The sequence below is a fragment of the Halichoerus grypus genome, chromosome 2 (assembly GCF_964656455.1).
Source record: "Halichoerus grypus chromosome 2, mHalGry1.hap1.1, whole genome shotgun sequence".
Lineage (NCBI taxonomy): Eukaryota > Metazoa > Chordata > Mammalia > Carnivora > Phocidae > Halichoerus > Halichoerus grypus.
The window spans coordinates 76758289-76778921 of NC_135713.1; the positions used below are offsets into that span (position 1 = coordinate 76758289).

The following is a 20633-nucleotide window of genomic DNA, read 5'->3' on the forward strand; positions in this document are numbered from 1 at the left end:
CCATAATGATTTCCTTTTATAGTACATGGGAAGCACAGCATTATATTACTACTTTTGAAAGGATGAGAGGAGGTTAGAATGAGTAAGAACTGAATACTGTCTTTGACTTTCAATTAGCTTTCAACATATTAGGGGTTCAGAAAATGCACGGTGACTTCCAGAGACTTACAGAAAATATGTTTTGATGTTTCTGTTAAATAATGAGTGTTATAAATAAATATTGTTGCTTTAATTCTCATTTAAAAAAATTTACCATTGATGTTGTTTAATTCTATGTTTATGGTATTTGATTAATTGCTTGTTAATAATTTTTCTCATTTTTACAAAAGGACAATTTTGGGGCCGCCTGGGTGGCTCAGTTGGTTAAGCATGTGACTCTTGGTTTCTGCTCAGGTCATGATCTCAGGGGTTGTGAGATCCAGCATTGGGCCCCATGCTCAGCGGGGAATCTGCTGGAGATTCTCTTTCTCTCTCTCTCTCTCCCTCTCCTCCTCACACGTGTGCATTCTCTCTCTCTCTAAATAAATCTTTAAAAAAAAAAAAATTTGTGTTTTATTTCTGATATATAAGAATGTTTTTAAAAATGTTAGGGCCTTTAATAACTCTTTGTCATTAACCTACCATGTTTTTTTCTGTTTTGTTTGCTTTTTAATCTTATTTATAGAAAATTTTTTGATATACAGACAAGATTTGAATTTGTTAATTCTCTCAGTCTTTTCTTTCTTAATGTTTTCTTTGCTCTTATAGTTAGAAGCCTTCTTTAGTCTAAAGTTGGATAAATTTTTGTTTTCCAATTCCAGATTAGTTTTAATGGAAGTGAAGGGAGGCGCAGTAGAAGTAGGAGATACTCTGGATCTGATAGTGACTCGATCTCAGAAAGGAAAAGGCCAAAGAAACGTGGAAGACCACGGACTATTCCTCGAGAGAATATCAAAGGATTTAGTGATGCAGAAATTCGGCGGTAAGATGACATAAGGGTATTTTACTTAGCTTCCTTTTATTAGAAGGTGAAATTAAAATAGACAAATCCCATAATTTTCAAAGATTAAAATGAAAGTTTTAGAGAAGGCAAATATATGATAATTGTGTAGGGATTGAATGGTTCTGCTTTTGGGTCTTCATTTATAGCTATGAAAAATAAAGTTTGGTATCTAATCTCTGCATGTTATTTATTTATTGTTAGTCTACTTAGACTGCTAAATTTTTTTGGTTTTATTAAAAATGTGGTTCAGAATAGTGGCCCTTTTAAAAATGAATGTATATTTTAGTACATTAGACTTATTTATTAAAATTTCTCCCTGCATTTATGACTCCCAACGTTACTATTTTTATGTGGGAATACTGTAGTTCCAAATTTTTCTAGTTTTTTTTTTAACACTGAGGAGATTTGCTTTTTGAAAGTAACAATGTTAAAAGCATTTCTGATATGTCCAAGTAGGAATTGAGGTAAGATAGTCACGTAGGATAAATTACAGTTTTCTTTCAAAATATGTTTGTTTCTTTATATACATTCATATAAGGGGACTGGGATAACAGCCTACTTTTGTTTATGTAATATTTTTGCTTATGAAATTTGTAAAAAGGTTTGCTCACTGTTATATTTTGAGAGTTTGTTGTTTCTTTCAAGCCATTGTAGTAACTCTTTTCTTTTAATCATAGACCTGACCGATAAAGTTCTTCCTCATTCTTTCTACCAGAAAACTAAATATATTGTTAGATTTTATTAAGGGTATTTTTATGACCACCTGATTTGCTGGACTTTCTGTCTTTAGTTGAAGAACATTTCAACTTCTACTTTTCCTGGATATTTTCCCTCATCCATCAACCACTTGGGTAGCTTTGTTCTTAAGTAAAATTTTTATTTTCCATTGTTGGTATTATACCATACATCTGAAATAAAGCTATTATTCAGTAAACTTTTATCAATACTTGGAATGTGAGGAGGTGTAGTATGATTGATAATTCTGGACACACTTCCTGTGGTAGCCTTGAACTTGTCTTGTGAAAATAATAAAGTAATTTCTAAAATAAAATTTAGCTTCTATTGTTTTATTTATATTGGTTTCTAAACATCATCCTGGGTGTTAAAATATGTCTTGCTTGGTATATCTTAATGTTTTAACATTTTTGTCTTCAGCATAGTTTATTCATTTGTGTTAGTATGGTAACAGTGCCTTGAATTAATTTTTGCACTAACAGCTGTTTTCTTATTTCTACGTATTTATAAATCTATTTTTTAATGGATAGTGAAACCCACACTTTAACCAAACAATTATTTTCTGTTAGGTTTATCAAGAGTTACAAGAAATTTGGTGGCCCTCTGGAAAGGTAAATACGTTTGTCATTCTCATAGAATTACAGAATGTGTGTTTACATGCTGTCAACTTTATATACACTACTATTGGGTTTAGCTACTTTGTTAAATTTGCTTTAAAAATCATTTACAACGTTAGTCTGTAGAAAGCAAATTTCAGATTTTTTAAAAGGTTTTCATATTCTTAATTCTTTCTAGGCTCTAAAATTTTATCTACAAATGAAGGTTTCTATAAAATACATATGTCTGTAAAATACTCAGCATTTTGTGATTGTACTTTTCACATGCTTTTATCCCATCTTTTACATCCCAAACTTATAAATAGCAGATTTATCCTTTAGAGAAGGTGAGTTGCTAGCTTAGTCTTTTGACTTAAAGACCAGTTCTGTTTTCCCTTACTAGGGAAATTTTCTTAAGTTTCCCTAATTATGGTTCCTTTTTATATGAACTATTAAAATTCAGAGTATCAGGACAGTTTGTGTGTGTGTGTGTGTGTGTGTGTGTGTGTGTGTGTGTGTGTGTTTTAAGTTAATGGTTAATTTCAGTACGTGTTGGTGATTTGAATATTCTTTGTCCTTTGTTGTGGCAAGCCCAATGTCTGAATATACAGTGGCAAAGACTCAGATTGGCTCAGTTCTATTTTTTCTCTCCAGAGCTCCCTCTTAAAGATACTTTGTTTTATTTTGAATATTTAGAGTTACTATACTGTATTTATCGAAAAAAAAATCCACATGTAACTGGATCTGTCCAGTTCAAGTCTGTGTTATTCAAGGGTCATCTGTATTACAATGCTTTAGAATTTAAGATTTGATTGGTTATGAAAAGCTTTTATAGAATTATTACATAATTTTCAAGTTGGAAGCATACCATTTTTTTCTATAATGAATTAATTGGTTAACTTTATTATTCTTGAATATATAAATGAATTGTTTCCCTGCCAAATTTTTTAAACATTTTTTTGAACTCCTTTTTTATGTATCTTGTGCCAGTTATGTGAACTTGACTTCATAGGGCATGTAGAGTGACTTGTAGAGCTTGAGGCAGGGTGAAACTTACTCTCTCTTAAATGGCACCACTTTATTCTGCATATTTACCTGAAAATTGTATTATTTCATTAACAGATTAGATGCAATTGCTCGGGATGCTGAATTAGTTGATAAGTCAGAGACAGACCTCAGACGACTAGGAGAATTGGTGCATAATGGTTGCATTAAAGCTTTAAAGGATAATTCTTCAGGAACAGAACGAACAGGTAATATTAAAGTGAGAGTGATTTAAAGAGAGGTAAATGGAAGTTTCACATAATGCTTTTACTGAGTTAAGAGGTTGTTATATCATAGCCACCTATTCATTACTCTTAAAAGACGCTTTAGAAAACAAAGCAGGACCATTCCTGGGTAATAGGAAATGGGTAACAGAATTGTATTCTTGAAAGCAATAGTGTATGTCTAACTGGTATATTCGAGCTAGTTGGTAATATCAGAAGTTACTGTATTTTTAGTATAGATGGCTGGGAAAAGATAGTGTACATATGTGATCTTGGCTTTGGGCATAGTTACTTCATTATGCTTATTTTGTAATTTACCTAAATGAAAATATTTAGTTAAGATTTAGTAATAAGGTATACTGAAAAAAATTATACTAGGCCACTTATTTAGAAGGTGACAGTATTAATAGATGTATCTTGTGCAATTGATAAAACAATTATGGAAATGCTTTCAATGAAATGCTTTCTTTGAATCCACATCTGCTATATTATAATCTCTATAGTATGTACTGAAAAATCTTATAGTGAAATTTAAGGTTTGCCAGCAAGTGCCACCCCCCAATAATAGAAAGAAGTAATACTTATAAATATAGCTAAATAAGTGATGCTTATTAATGTAAATAATAGCATATCTTGCTTTGTATTTTGTAGAATTGTATATTTCATATTTTTTTATGTCTTGAAAAAAATTAAGGTGGTAGACTTGGAAAAGTGAAGGGTCCAACATTCCGAATATCAGGTGTACAGGTGAATGCCAAGCTTGTCATCTCCCATGAAGAAGAATTAATACCATTGCACAAATCCATTCCGTCAGATCCAGAAGAAAGAAAACAGTGAGTTGTTTACTTTATCCATTGTAAATTATTTGTTGTTATTTAATAATTTGGGTATATATGTTATAAAAATGTCTTTTATGTCATTGGCTAGTTTGAATGAAATGTTTTTAAAAATAAAATCAGGCATAGTATTTTGAAGTTCCAATAACTTAAATATATTCTTCAAAATTAATTTTTAATATGGCAGTGAAAAACTTGACCATGGTTATTAACTTTGATACAGGTATACTATCCCATGCCACACAAAGGCAGCTCATTTTGATATAGACTGGGGCAAAGAAGATGATTCCAATTTGTTAATTGGTATCTACGAATACGGATATGGAAGCTGGGAAATGATTAAAATGGATCCTGACCTCAGTTTAACACACAAGGTACTTAAATATTTCTTGTTTCCGTTGACTACTGATGTTGAATTAGATTTTTGCTTTTTAAATTATGTTAGAAATAAACTTGATTGATAGGAAACCAAGGCTCTAACTAGCTGTATGACCTTGGCTTCTTGGTTTTCATGAAGGGGTTGAATTTAAATGATCTCTGAAATTTTGCTTTACCTCTGAAATTATATTTTTATTATTAAGGCATAGATGTATTTTTCTTTATATTACTAGGCTTAAAGTAAAATTCTCATTCTGTCATATTATTCAAGAGCAAAATAAATTTTTTTTTTATTATCAAACAATGTTTAGGGGTTTTAGTGATTTGATACTACCACAGCTAAAATCATTTCTTTGCCTAGACTGGAAAACACTGGAAACATTGCCTTATTATCATTTAAGTTATCTTTTTATATTTTACTTCTTCACAGTCACTTTTGATATTGGTGTTGTGTCATTTGCTACCTCTGAAGCCAAACTTGAATAGCTTAAATTCCTACTGTAAAAATTTCTTCAGAGTGCATGCTTTGGGTCACCTAAATAGCTAATACATTGTACCTAAGGAATTTTTGTATACTTTATACATACTGTTATTGAGAGAGGAAAGAAATCTAAAAATACTGTAATGTTTAATAACACTGGATGCTAAATACACTTGTATATTTGAAAGAAATTTTTAACCTCACACTTTGTATTATTATTTTGAATGGAAGGATTTTTTTTTCATGTATTTATTTAGAACTCATTCCCAGGCAAATGAAATCTTTGCTGTGGTGTAGTATAAAAAAATGTATTTTGCATTCTTAGTTGTTTATTCCTACAAATTTTAACAATTGTAACTTGCCAGTACATTATATGTATTTCTTTAAATGAGTAAGCCTTTTATAGGCAATAAATTTCTCATATTATTTATTAAAGACAACCTGAAAAAATTAATTTCTTTTCAGATTCTTCCTGATGATCCTGATAAAAAACCACAAGCAAAGCAGTTGCAGACACGTGCAGACTACCTCATCAAATTACTTAGTAGAGATCTTGCAAAAAAAGAAGCTCAGAGACTTTCTGGTGCAGTAAGTTAAAATTTAGATGCTTAAAGAGCAATTTACTTTTCAGTAAGATAAATTTAGTTTACTGATAGCCCTAGACATCTGAGGCTAATATGACCTTATAAGTGTATTTTTCTGTAATTTGGTAACTTTAATTGAATATTGTGATATTTTGCCTTAAGTTATCTCTGCATTCCTGTTAAAACTGGTAAGTCCTATCTTTCAGAAGTGGGATCCTGTTTTTGTTTTTTTTTTTTCTAGTGTTTGGATAGGTACTGGGGGCAACTTGTTTAGAGTGGCATACTTTTTAAGGGGTCAAGCCTCTATTACTGTTTTATTTGGTGTTGGAGAGCTGAAGGTACAGCATAAAGATCACTGAGCTTATTTATTAGGGAGGGGCCAAAAAAGTAGGAAAAATACACTGAAGAAGAGGTGATTAGAAACTAACAGCCTTTAACCGTTTGCATTATAACCACAATGTCAGTAACTGTGTACCAATAAAAATATTTCTAATGCTATTTCTGATTGGATCAAATTTAGTTCAGATAATAGTAATTTAGGAAGGTGAAAAACCTTCCTTCTGTTTCTTTCAACCTCCACTTTTCTCTAATCCTTTTTGAAAAGAATAATTAGTTATAGTTAGTATCTGTTATTCATAATATGTACTTGATTCATTAAGTTATATCACTTTTGTTGACTTTCTAAGATTGGTGTAGCTTACTACTGTTAGACTAAGGATTGGGTAGGAATATGTGTTCTTTTAGCTTTTTAGATTTAGTATTTAAGAAATTTTTTTTGACTGAATCTGGAGTTGGTTAGAATAAAAATAATTATTTTTAGGGAGGGTCAAAGAGGAGAAAAGCAAGAGCTAAGAAGAATAAAGCAATGAAGTCTATAAAAGTGAAAGAAGAAATAAAGAGTGATTCTTCGCCCCTGCCTTCAGAGAAATCCGATGAAGATGATGATAAGGTAAGAATGTGTTTTAGAAAAACAGACTTTTGTATTAGAAAGGGACATAGCATGTTTTAGTATACTTGACATTTAAAATTTGAACTAAGACCTGAAATTTTACTTTTAGGTACTTGAAGTTCCTTTTTTGTAGTTCATTACGTAGTCTCACGTATGGAACATAATTTTACTCATCTAATAGAATATCACTAAGAGGAATATAGAGCAAAGGTCCTTCCTTTTCAAACATTTGCCATTTAAATGAGGTTCTGTTTCCATTAATTTTATTTTGAATTTTGAATGGGACTGGCTTCCTTTAGTTTTTATAGGAAGGTGAACATTGCATGTATCATTATTAATGGGATTCTAGGTTATTTCTTTCTGAATCCACATACATGCAATCCGTAGTCATGCAAAGAAAAGAAATTAGTCTTTGTCAAGATTTGGTTAGTAATACATTGGCCATACTTGCACTTTTCAGGATGAGATCACTTCTGTGAAACATCCAAATAAAAAAATTAAAACAGAAAGAGACAGTGAAGAAAGACCTGAGCCAGATGTTTTTATAAAGAAGGAATCAGAAGAAAAGAGGGAAGCAAAAGAAAAAGAGAATAAAAGAGAACTTAAGAGGGAGATAAAAGAAAAAGAGGATAAGAAAGATATAAAGGAAAAAGATTTTAAAGAGAAAAGAGAAAACAAAGTAAAAGAAGCTATACAGAAAGAAAAAGACATAAAGGAAGAAAAGGTACGCAAATCATAATGTAAAACTTAGAAAGTGACACAATCAGCATATTTACATTTTAGGAAAATAAATTGCCTGTCAGCCCAAATTAGCCTGAATAACTGAATTCTTTAAAAATACATGTGGGTATCTAGAAAAGGAGAAAAATAGGTTTGAATCTTTTTTTTTTTTTTTTGAATGCTTTACGTATAGGGTAACATTACAGAGTAGATTTATTTTTGGTTTCCCAGAAAGATAAAATAGAGTATGGAATGTGAACAAACTATTGTAGAATAAAGTGAAATATTAATTGTTTTCTGGAAGTGTTAATCATTTCACCTTTGTTTTTGTTGGATTTTTCTTTTTATTTTTTCTTTTTCTTTAGTTGAGCGAATCCAAGTCTGATAGCAAGGAAAGATCCAAGAAATCTTCAGTGTCAGATGCTCCAGTTCATATCACCGCAAGTGGTGAACCAGTTCCCATATCTGAAGAATCTGAAGAGCTAGATCAGAAGACATTCAGCATTGTAAGTAGTAGACTTGCTGGTTATTAGTAAGAATTTATATAATATTTTATGTTAATTGGAAGTTTCATCTTTTGGAGCTTTTTAATTTAGAAGTGTATTTGAATTGGGTAGTACTGCAGTTCAGATTGTTAAAGGCAATAAATTTAAATTTTGAAAGTTATCTTAAATTTAGAATTAACTTGGAAAAACTTTTTAATAAATTAAAGACTTTAAGGAGAGGCATTTAGGGAATACTTGGAGCAAACTTTTTTCCCTTCAGCTTTAGAATTGTAAACTACTCTGTTCCTGAACCTTTTATCTTTGTAACATCGCTTCTTATCTACAGTGAAGAACTAGCTTTTTTTCCCAATCTTTTATAGACCAGTATTCTTAGAAAGTACAATAAAAACAAATAGTGAAAATATTTCATTAGAAAAGTGAAAATAAGGAAAAAAATGCAAAATGTAAGCCCCGTTATGTTACTAGATTCAGTAGACATAAAATTGCACTGTCAAATTGATACAAAGGTTTCTAAAATTTCTGTACCTATTCCCCCTTGTGGACTAGTACAGGTTCATAGGCCACTTTAAGTAACACTGGTCTTACATGCTGTCATGCTTTTATGTTCATCAAAGTCAGGGAGGATCTATCTTGGCCTCTTTCCAAATGAGTTATTTACTGGATATAATCAGGAACCCAAAATAGTCTCAACTGAAATTAATTGTGATAAATATTTTGAGAAAAACTTTATAGTGAGGTTGCAGTGTGGGAAAGCAGTTATGTGTAGCAATTGAATGTACTGGCTCTGGAGCCAGAGTGCTGCTGTTAGGAAAGTCAGTATGATGACCAGAAGAGTTGATACATGGAAAGTTTTCAGCTCGTGCTTTGCTCAAAAAATTGATAGTGGTTGGGGTGGATGTTGTTATTGAATATAGACATGCCAGCAGATTGATTGATAAAGGACTAAAAAATCCAGATACGGAGCAAAATCAGGAAGGAGTAGTAATGTTACTAGAGAAAAAAGACTGAATGATATGAGACAGGTACAAATTATCCTTCAGTAAGAGATACGTTATTATTGGTAGCACCTAAAGGGAAAATTTATAGTCTGATATAAATGTATCTTATTTATATACAGTTACAGTGTGCACAAATATATGTAAATATATATTCATATAAGATATTTCCTCTTTGGGGCACCTGGGTGGCTCAGTTGGTTAAACTTCCGACTCTTGATTTGGCTCAGGTCATGATCCCTCTTACACATGCGAGTACGCATGCTCTCTCTCTCTAAAAAGATAAAATCTTTAAAAAAAAAAAAAAAAGAATATTTCCTCTTTAGGATCTCTAGAATCTGCATCTTTTTGCTGTTTGGGTGTAATCTTAAGTCAGTTTTATTGCTAATATTAATCAAATGCTATACTTGAAAGATGGAAATTTTCACTTCTGAAATCATGTTTTTGTTTTACCTCTTACACCATTCTAGATGCCCAGGTTGCCTGCTTGTCTCATTTTCTTCTACTCTGTACCCTAACTAGAGAATGTTGATCAATGAACCCATTTATTCGTTCCTGCTAATTCTTTGGCATGCCCTAATACAGCTTCAAATATTTTTCATGCTCTTTAAGTGTAGTAGTTCCTTAACACAGTTTTACTCTCCTCCTCACTTTTGGCTGTTTACATCCCTCCAATCCCTAAGAATGTTGGGGATAGTCAGAATAAGCTACTCTTGTTCCTGTCTTCCATCTTACTTGAACATATCTCTGGACTTTCATCTTTATCTCTTCAGGTTTACATGCTGATTCCTTAGCATCTTTTTAAGGTTAACCTTTCTGTTTGTGACCTGGTTCTTAATCTAGCCTCTCTATCCATTTTCTGTTGATTTTTTTTTTTTTTTTTTTTTTTAAGCCTCTCTATTGGGTGGGAATAAGGAGGTGGTGGTGTGCTTTTGCTTTTCTGAAGTGAAGACTGAACTCTTTTGAACTGCTTCCCTTACTCTGCCTGTTCATTACTGAGAGGTGAAATTGTACCTCTTGCCACCTTTCTTTGCCTACATTTCCTCCTTAGCCTTCTGCCTTGTTCATATAACTGCTGAAATGGAAAACTTCCTGTTGTACCCAGTGCATGAGTTTCTTCTCCATTAACTTTCATGATAGATCTTAAAATCACTTGTATTATGGAAATGAAGAATGGAATAGTTTAAACATGGACTCTGGAGCCAGACTTTCTGAGCTTGCATGATTAGGATTTTACTGCTATATAAATTTTATTTGGGACTAGCTCTGACTGTTAAACTCAGTGGCCTTTTCTTGGTCTTCATTTTCCTTCCTTCACATCTTTGCCTAATTTGACACCTCTTGAATTTCTTTGTGTCTTATTGATTTGTCTCCTAAATTTCATTTTATAATTTAACAGTTAAGAAAGAGTACAACCTTTGAGGTCAGACCTGGGTTTGACAGATGTCATTTCACTCTAAGCTTCAGTTTCTTCAATAAAATAGTGTTGCATAGATCTACTACCAGAATCAAATGAGGTGCCTTTACACAACACATAGCTTCTGATACCTAATAAGTGCTTTATAAATATTTGTTATCATTGCTCCAATTCCCAACTTCAGGCCTTGGCCTTAACATAGATTTTAGTCATGAATTCCTCTTTTTTTCTTTACCGCTATCAGTCATTAAGCAAATCATATTGGCACTCCCATACTACTTGAAGCTACAGCCATCTCTGCCCTCGATTATTTCAATAGCTTCATAGCTGTTTTTCACTGCTCCCCACTCTTCCTGTGCTTATACCCTTTTCGTTCCTCAGTGCATACTCCACACAGCAACCAGAGTGATAATGACTGTTACAGAGAGGGTCAAGTCACCCCACTCCCTCTTATTTTTTCGCTTCAAATCCTTGAGTGGCTTTCCCTCACTCAGGATGAAAGATTCATGATAATAGGCTAAAAGATACTGCACCTGGTTTATTACTTCATCTCTTGCTACTTCCCTCACTCAGTAGGTTCCAGCCACACTGGCATTTATACTATGCCTTTGAACATACAAGTTTTAGAACATAGGTACTTGTTCGTCTCTCTGCTCAAAAGTGGCTTACTCCCTCATTTTCTCTAGATATATGCTCAAACATCACTCTTCTCTGAAGTCTTACGTGAAGGAGGTCTCTCTCCTTTTTCTTGCTTTATTTTTCTTTATCACAGTTTTCACCATCCAACACGCTGCATCTTGTTTCTTTATTGGCTCTTTTCTCCTAGTAGAGTACAGGTTCTGCAAAGGCAAATCTCTTGTATTTACTACTCTGTTTCCTGGGTCTGGGACAATGCTGAGAACATGGTATGCACTCAAATTATATACATTTTATGAATCATTTTCTAGCAGAATATAAACTACCAAAATCAAGCAAGAAGCAGGAAATGTAGAGAACAGATAGGAATACTGCTAAAAATTAGAAAGGAAAAGATTTTCCCTTTTTAAAAAAAGACATCAGGCCTGGCTGAGTTCTAATAACTAAAAAGCATGTAATTCTAATATTATTTAAATTATTCCTGACAGAAGATGGATAACTTCCAAGTGATTTGGACAAATAGGTCAGTAAAACAGAATAAAATACTCAGAAACGATTCCATACATATATAGACACTTAATAAGACTGGCCCTTCCACAGCAGTGATAGGATTTCTTCTTTAAATAAATGGCGTTGAATCAGCTAAATATATTGTCTGTAGTTGATCATCCTTAACATTCCTGGAACTAACCCAACTTTGCTACTTTGCTACAATATAATTACCGTTCATTTTAAATTTGTTTTGCATTTGGATACGTAAATAAAATTTATGTATAGTTTGCTTTTTTAGTAATATTCTTAATTTAGTTTTGGCTTAAGGTTATAGCGTTTATTGCACATGTTGGACTTTAACTGAATCATACAGTTTTTGATACATCATCCTTTTATTGGCATGCCAGTGATATGTAGGCCAAGGAAGAGGTTGGCTCCTATCAAGCATCCCCAGTTCCCTGACTGACCAACCAAAATATAAGAGCAAAATTCATTAGCTACTTTCTTTTTCTTACTTTCCAAAGGTTTAGAAGAATAGACAGTTTATACTTATAGCTATATTGGTTTTAATAGCTTTGCCAGCATATTTTATTATATGAAGATCCTTATTTTTTTTTTACATTTTACTCTATATTAGGAGGATACTAAGTTGTGTTCTGAGATACATTATTTTTTAACATTCTCTGTTTAAGACTGCTTAATGATGTGTTACAGGGTATAAAATAACCATTTTTACAGAAGGTAAATAAACCCAAAGCTTTTACATACAGAAAGATTGAATTTAAATGATAATGGAAAGCCTTACTTTCTGAAGAAAATCTGAGAGGAAAAACCCTGATATTTAAGAGCTGTAAGGCAAGCTTTAATGCTTTTTTAGCATCAAACAGTGCTGTATTTACTCATATCGATATCATTTGAAGGAAGTAGATCTTTGTTGAGTTCTTATTTTTAATACATGTTCTTATTTTCCATACATGTTCTTATTTTCCCATTTTAAAGTGTAAAGAAAGGATGAGGCCTGTGAAAGCAGCTTTGAAACAACTTGATAGGCCTGAAAAAGGCCTTTCAGAAAGAGAACAACTGGAGCATACTAGACAGTGTTTAATAAAAATTGGAGACCATATCACAGAATGTCTGAAAGAGTATACAAATCCTGAACAAATCAAGCAGTGGAGAAAGTAAGTGATGTACTTTTCAGGAAATGTTAAATTTGTAATTATGTAACCATCTATTTGTGTCTTATATTTTAATTTATTTTTCTTATTCTGAAGTTTAGGTAACAAAATAATGTTTAAAGAGGTAACCTGAGGGTGATTGTTTTCATTTTTTTCCTTTAACTTTAAAGCTTTTATTTGTGAATGATTGCTTAATTATACATCGTGATAAACCACAGGTGGCACCTCTTCCTTTAAATACAGTATAGTGAAGGGGTGCCTGGGGGGGTTAAGCATCTGACTTCAGCTCAGGTCATGATCCCAGAATCCTGGGATTGAGCCCTGCATTGGGCTCCATGCTCAGTGGGGACTCTGCTTGTCTCTCTCCCTGTGCCTCTCTACCTGCCTGTGTTCGCATGTGCTTTCTCTCTTTCTCTCTCTCAAATAATTACAGTCTTAAAAAAAAAAAAAGTGAAAACCGTTTCATTAAAATTCAGGTTGCATTTTATTTTTAGAAATTTCTAGTTTGCCAAATTTTTCTTAGTAATAACTTTAGAATTTGCAGTACCAAACAAATAAATTTATTGTTACATGAATTTAGCAATTCATCTTCCAGGTATAAGTATACAGCCTTGTAAAAATTAATATTCTCAGGCAGTGTAAAATGCAGATTTTTATCTTCCCCTTTACTTTAGAAGCAGCAGCAACACAGTTGGTCTTAAAATTGTAAATCTGAGCTGCTATAATATTATACAAATCACTTAATGACTACCAGACCGAGATCAGTGTTAAGTCAAGCTACTAGACAAGTTAGGAATACTGCAAAATGACCACAGCCAGTCATATCAGTTTATTAGCCTGCTGATTTCCTTGCTCTAGGCAGTGCAGCTACACATCAAAGCAAAAAACTGTAATAATGACATATTTCTGAAGGACTGATGATTACACTAAAGATTCTATCCTTGTCCCCTTTCTCCTTAAAATCAACCATGACCCATGGGGCACCTGGGTGGCTCAGTCGTTAGGCATCTGCCTTCGGCTCAGGTCATGATCCCAGGGTCCTGGGATCGAGCCCCGCATGGGGTTCCCTGCTCACTGGGAAGCCTGCTTCTCCCTCTCCCACTCCCCCTGCTTGTGTTCCCTCTCTCGCTGTGTCTCTGTCAAATAAATAAATAAAATCTTTAAAAAAAAAAAAACCATGACCCATGTTAGAGAGAGGAGACAGGAAGTTGATTATGATCACTAGGCTTTTGAAAACAAATGAAACTGAGCTATCATGTCTGAAGAAGACACTGAAGCCATGCATGGACAATAATAATAGCCTGAAGTTAATGTGCTTATAATGCCATGGAATGATTCCTGGAGTTGGCATCAGAAGACATGCTTGGTCTCCATCTTGGCTAATTATTGGCTTTGTGACCTTGAACAGTTACAGAAGATCTCTGAGCCCACTAGTAATCATCCACAAAATAACATCATCTGTACTTGAAACCCTTTATAAACTATATATAAGGGACTGTATATTTTTCAATTGAATGATAACGATAAGGTATAGTAGGAGGGGCACCTGGTGGCTCAGTCAGTTAAGCATCTGACTCTGGATTTTGGCTCAGGTTGTGATCTCAGGGTCCTGGGATCAAGCCCTCTCCCTCTGCCCCTCCCCCTGCTCACTCTCTCTGTCTGAAATAAATAAATCTTTAAAAAAAGATGATAAGAGGAAGGAGAGGAAATAATCCTAAAGTACTATATTGTCTAGCTTAATCTTTTATTTATAGCTGAAATACATATACTGGAGTTTTAATGCTTTCTTTAGATACTGTAAAACAATTCTGTACATCTCAAGCTCTTTCAACTCATATCATGTCCCTCAAACTACAGAACCATAGAACAGGGATACAGTAAAGATCAATTTTATATATATATAGATATGTATATATATTAGGCTTAAATGGAAATATAGCCACATTCTCTTTTTATATTCAAGATCCAAAGTTAAAGTTTCTCTGTTCATGGCTCCCATACAGTTGCTCTTTAACACATTCTTTAGGACCCTTCTTAAACAAACTTAATCCACATTATCTAATGGTATCTTTAGTCGGACTACTACCATAGCTTGTTTCTTTTATACTAATATAAATCATAATATGAGTCCCTTCCTGATTTGTAACTTTACATTTTTTTGGTTTCAAATTAGGATGGATTACTATTTTCACTGTAAAAGATTATAAAATGAGGGGATTTTGGAGAGAAGTAAAACTTAATATTTAGTTTCATTTGGAGTCTTATCCATATGTGGGCACCTGGCTGGCTCCATCATTGGAGCATACAACTCTTGATCTTAGGGTTGTGAGTTCGGTGTTGGGTGTAGAGATTACTTAAAAAAAAAAAAAAAGATTGGAGTCTTAGCCATATAAAGTTTTTAAAAATACTAGAAATAATGTCCTTAGACTTTGTTCCATAGAAGGCTAAGTATGTGTGTTTCTATCTAGAGGTTAGGGGGTTCCATGAAAAATCTAAATATTTTCCACCAGACTAATTTACCTGTTCTTCTTCTAGAAACCTGTGGATTTTTGTATCTAAGTTTACGGAGTTTGATGCAAGAAAATTACATAAATTATATAAACATGCTATTAAAAAACGGCAGGAATCTCAGGTAAATTAATGCATCATATTTTTTTCCTTTATGTTACTAAAACTGAGACATACCTCCTTATAGAAGAATTCAATTAATAAATGTAGAAGGAATGAAGGAAATATAAAATCACTGTTAGAGCACAATAAAAGTTGTTACAGGTAGGATCTTCTGAAGGAAGCTAAAATTAGTGGGCATGAAAACAAGATATGGCATAGACTAAGAGTATCTCCTCCAAGATGTTTAATAACCACCTTAAACATTTGATCAAAGTTAACATCATAAACCCTCATTACATGCACTAAGAAAGGTACATCACTTTTATGGAATTCTTGGCAAAAATATGCATACCCTTAATTTGATCATGAGAAAAATATCAGACAAACCCCAATTGAAAGATGTTCTACAGAATAACTCTTTAGTACTCTACGAAAGTGTCCAGGTCATCGAAGACAAGAAAAAAAAAGCTGTCCTAGATTGGAGGAAACTAAGAAAACATGAAAACTCAGTGTTAATATGGAATACCAGATTGGATCCTGGAGCAGAAAAAAGATTTTAGTGGGAAAATGTAAAATTTGAATAAAGTTTCTAGTTCAGTTCATAGTATTGTACCAATGTTAATTACTCAGTTTTGATTATGCTGTGGTGTTGTGTAAGATACTAACATTAGGAGAAGCTGGGTAAAAGGCATATGGGAACTCTAGGTACTATTTTTGCAGCTTTTCTGTAAGTCTAAAAGTCTTTCAAGTCAAATTTTTAAGAAAGTCATGGGACAAATAGTCTATGCTTTAAAAAAAGGTATCTGGAAGTGATACATTTATACATTCTAATATATGAGGACTTCTTTCAGCATCAGAATTTTCTTTTTAGGATGTTTTGGTTTTTTTTTTTCTTTTTCCTATTTTATAAGGGTATTTGAAGCCACTTAAAAGATTCTTACATATGTGCATTTATTTTAGCAAAATAATGACCAGAACAGCAACTTGAATGCTCAAGTGATTAGAAATCCAGGTAAGTGTTACTAATTGTTTTAGAGAGTAAATTTAAAAATTGTTTTCCTCTTTCAGGTTTGTTTTACATAATACATACCCACATTTCTATATCGAATCTGTTATCTTACACAGTAATTCTTTTTAGCTAATTAACCTTTCCATAAATCAATCTTTTGTCAGTTCCTAGAACTTATAGAATAATTGTTAAAGTGAATGTATTTTTTAAAAATACTATTTCGAATAAAGTATTCTATTGGTGCAAGAGTCACAAAAGTATAGTCTGAGAAGAAAATGGGCCTTAAATTTTTCAGTTATATTTTTTCACATTTCAGAATACAGTAACCCTTTTGTAGGCCTTACTATACTGCCCTTATAGACCATTTCTAAAGTCTTCAGCTGTCTGTTGGGCAACTGATTTTGTTTTTCTGGAGTTGAAATAGGAGTTCTTATAACCTAGCAGCAAAGTTAATTTTGCTTACCATGTTTTTGTTTTTTTTTTACATCATTAACAAAAGCTGTATTCTTTTCTCTAACAGATGTGGAAAGATTAAAAGAGAATACAAATCATGATGATAGCAGCAGGGACAGTTATTCATCTGACAGACACTTATCTCAGTATCATGATCATCATAAAGACCGACATCAGGGAGATTCTTACAAAAAGAGTGACTCTAGGAAAAGACCCTATTCTTCTTTTAGCAATGGTAAAGATCATCGTGACTGGGATCATTACAAGCAGGAAAGCAGGTAAATTGGACAATTAGTTTTGAAATTTTGCTTATTCATGTCTTTTTTTTAATTTACAATACATAACAAATCTTAAGTGAAATAAAGGTGTTTGTTTACAAATAAAAAAACTGATACATAGCACTTTTTGTTAATATTGAGAACTGAATTTCTATAAATTTTTTTTAATTCTAAATTTAAGATCAACGTGTGCAGTAAGAGATGAAAGTGTAGGGAGTTCTATAATTAATAAGTCATAGGATTCATTTTTATTGGTTGGTGTTAGAATATTGGCTCAAATATTCTTCAAAATACAATAATAGAGTAAAATAAAAGCTCAATGGAATATGACTGAAATTTGGTGGGGGGAGTTCTGTGTTCCATTCCATTAAAAAAAAACGGGAAAAATTAAGTCACGTGAAAACACTTCCCTGAGTTTAAACTTAATCACAGCAATCTGGGAAGTCTTGAAATCAGGAAGGTTTCTCTGTTTATTGTTATTTGAAGCCTTTAAGTAGTAAACAACCTAAATAGTAACAACAAAATACATTTTACTTGGTAAAGGAATATTTTCATAAGTTAATGATAATTATGAAAAGCAAAAGAAAAAACAGAAAAGTAAAAAATGAGAAATAAATTAGTAGATTTTCTTTGCATTTTAGGTGTGCTCACTGTAATAATTCCTTCTGTAGTAGAAGCACTGTCATTAAATATATCAATTGTAGAATGGCTCTCACAATTAGAAAAGGGCACACGAAACGAAAAGCTGTATTTGTAGTAGTAAATTTTTATAATTTCACAGGCTTATAGAACATAATTTATGTTGTTTATAACAACGACCTTTCCCCAACTAATGAAAATTCCCTTCCCACAAATTAGTTCACAGACTGCATTTTAGAGGTTTTTATTTTTTTTCTGCTCTAGAGGTTTATAAAAGGCTCTGATTTCAAGGGTATTCTAGATCGTTATCTTAATCCTCACTTCCAGATAACTAAGATGCATTAGTATAGTTTTTGCATAGAATAAAACGTAGCAACTTTATTGAAAAATGGGCATGTGAGCTAAGTGAAATAACTCAGAGAAAGACAAATACCATATGATTTCACTTGTGTCTGGAATCTTAAAAAAAAAAACAACAATCAAGCCTCAGACATAGAACAAACTGATGGTTGTCAGGAGGGAGGGGAATGGGGGGATAGATGAAATAGGTAAAGGGGATTAAGAGGTACAGACTTCCAGGTATAAAATAACTTGTGGGGATATAAAGTACAGCTTAGGAATAGTCAATATTGTAATAACTTTGGACAGATGGTAACTACACTTAACCATGATGGGCTTTTCATAATGTGTTTAATTTCAAATCTCTGTGTTGCATACCTGAAACTAATGTGATATTGTACATCAGTTATGCTTTAACTAAAACTAAAATTGTATTAAATAGTTAAAAAAATAATTAAAAAATAAAATGGGCATGTAAAATTAGATGCTGCCTGAGGTGTTCTGTATGGTTCACTTTAGTTTTGTGAATTGAATGATTTTTCCAGAGAGGCATGCAGAGATAGGTCCAATAACTAAAGCTCACTTAGGAAGTTTTTGTAGTGAAACACAGAGCTTATATACAATTAAAAGGATGCCTTAAAGTATTTTTGTGTTTTATTTTTTAATAATTATTTTATTTGGAAACATTTAATTTGCATTATTAATTTAATTCCTAATTTGTCTTTTATTAGGTATTACAGTGATAGAGAGAAACACAGAAAACTGGATGATCACAGGAGTAGAGATCACAGGTCAAATTTGGAAGGAAGTTTAAAGGATAGATCTCATTCTGATCATCGTTCTCATTCAGACCATCGGTTACATTCAGACCATCGGGCAAGTTCTGAATATACACACCATAAATCTTCCAGGGATTATAGGTATCACTCAGATTGGCAAATGGACCACAGAGCTTCCAGTAGTGGCCCCAGATCACCACTAGATCAGAGATCTCCTTATGGCTCCAGATCTCCATTTGAACACTCAGTTGAACACAAAAGTACACCTGAGCATACCTGGAGTAGTCGGAAAACATAACAAAAACTGATACTTTGTCTTTCTGGACTTTTCTTTTAGCCATATATCATAAACCAACACAGTAATTGCCTTACATGACTTGAAAGATATAAACAGATCTTCTATCAGTAGCAGTATTGTTACTTCTTTCCAGGATGCAAGGTCTATTATCCCAACAGAAGAGAAAATATTTTTATATTTAAGGATTATGCTGCACTGTACTACAAATACTGTAGTACTTTTTTTTTTTTCTTTTTTAAAGAAATGGAAAATGTTTACTATTACAGGGACCTCAACACTGCCCTTCCATATAGGCTGGATAAAACTGTTTTTAAGTCAGTGATTTTAGACTGACCTCCATTTAAATTATGTTTGTATATGAACTTTACTCTGACCTGTGATCATGTTTCAGGAAGGAATGAAAGAGAGTTCTTTTCTTAATAAAGAAAAAACACTCAAGGACTTTGTTCACTTTCCAAAGCTACTTGTTTACATTGTACACTGCGACCACCTTGCCGCTTTTCATCACAAGCTTGAATATTTAAATTCTGTACTTATATCTGTAAAATAGCCAGGAATTTCCTGTTTGTGATCTATTATTATGCCTTTTTACACACACACACACATACACACACACACAAATGGCTGTAAATTATTGTAAATGGATTAAATGAGCTTTCCTTACTTCCTTTCCCTTCTCAGGCTTTTTTTGACTGTTCCTTTCCCTACCAACTCAGGCCTTCTTATCATTTAAAAATATCAGTGTAATAACACTTTTTAATGATTTGTCTTGATGGAATCATTGTTTAGAATGTAAAAATGGGGAAAGGGGCCACTTAATTCCATTAGTCCTCTTTTTATATTGACTATTTTATTAGATACATGTTATTTCTTTTTTTTCTTTTTTAGTAAATATTGTGTTTGTAGTAACAAAATGGTGAGATAATATGTAAAATCTAAACTGCATGCTCTGGAAACATTTTTTTCAGACGCATTTGGTTTAAAAGGGTAGGTGTATGAACACTTTTCAGAATCCAAAATGGCCAAAAGTAATTGTAAATCCATTTGTTTTCCCTTTTCATGTGGGCAATAATGTCAAATGTGCTATGCAGCCAGGTAACATTTTAGATAAACTTGATTGACTTTTAATATAAACTGTTACAATGCACACTGATTGTATATAAAAACCTTATATATGACAAATTAAATTTAAGAAAAAGGATATGTGGGCTCCTGTAATTTTCTGCTGCATTCTTACTCCCTCAAGCACTTAACTTTTTTTTTTCTTTTTTTTTTAAGTAGTAACGTTTAGCTACCAGGAAAAAGGTATTTTGGTAAGCAGTTAACTATTGTTAATGTGTGGCACTACAACTAAATCTATTTTGAAGACTATATGAATCTATGAAGTAAAATTTAGATCGTAGAAATCTTTGTTGGACTCTTGTTGGTTTCCTGCAGATTTTATTTTAGAAAGCCTTATATTTATTCACAGATTTTTA

The 20633-nt window shown here is 32.6% G+C and overlaps 1 protein-coding gene across 4 annotated transcripts in view; it reads left to right on the top strand.

The window, feature by feature from the left end:
* Nucleotides 1-20356, top strand: part of CHD1 (chromodomain helicase DNA binding protein 1) — a 71042-nt gene extending 50686 nt beyond the window's left edge. For 2 of the 4 annotated variants that reach the window (XM_078067003.1, XM_078067004.1), the window contains 14 exons: nt 801-961; nt 2287-2328; nt 3436-3566; nt 4276-4414; nt 4641-4791; nt 5742-5864; nt 6681-6809; nt 7270-7533; nt 7895-8035; nt 12575-12753; nt 15286-15382; nt 16321-16372; nt 16890-17100; nt 18810-20356. In XM_078067003.1, the coding sequence (XP_077923129.1) occupies nt 801-961; nt 2287-2328; nt 3436-3566; nt 4276-4414; nt 4641-4791; nt 5742-5864; nt 6681-6809; nt 7270-7533; nt 7895-8035; nt 12575-12753; nt 15286-15382; nt 16321-16372; nt 16890-17100; nt 18810-19155 (2166 nt within the window). In that variant the 3' untranslated portion in view covers nt 19156-20356. Of the gene's footprint in view, nt 1-800; nt 962-2286; nt 2329-3435; nt 3567-4275; nt 4415-4640; nt 4792-5741; nt 5865-6680; nt 6810-7269; nt 7534-7894; nt 8036-12574; nt 12754-15285; nt 15383-16320; nt 16373-16889; nt 17101-18809 lie in introns of those variants that run through there. The other 2 variants (XM_078067005.1, XM_078067006.1) reach the window with 2 other exon arrangements.
* Nucleotides 20357-20633: the final 277 nt, after the last annotated feature.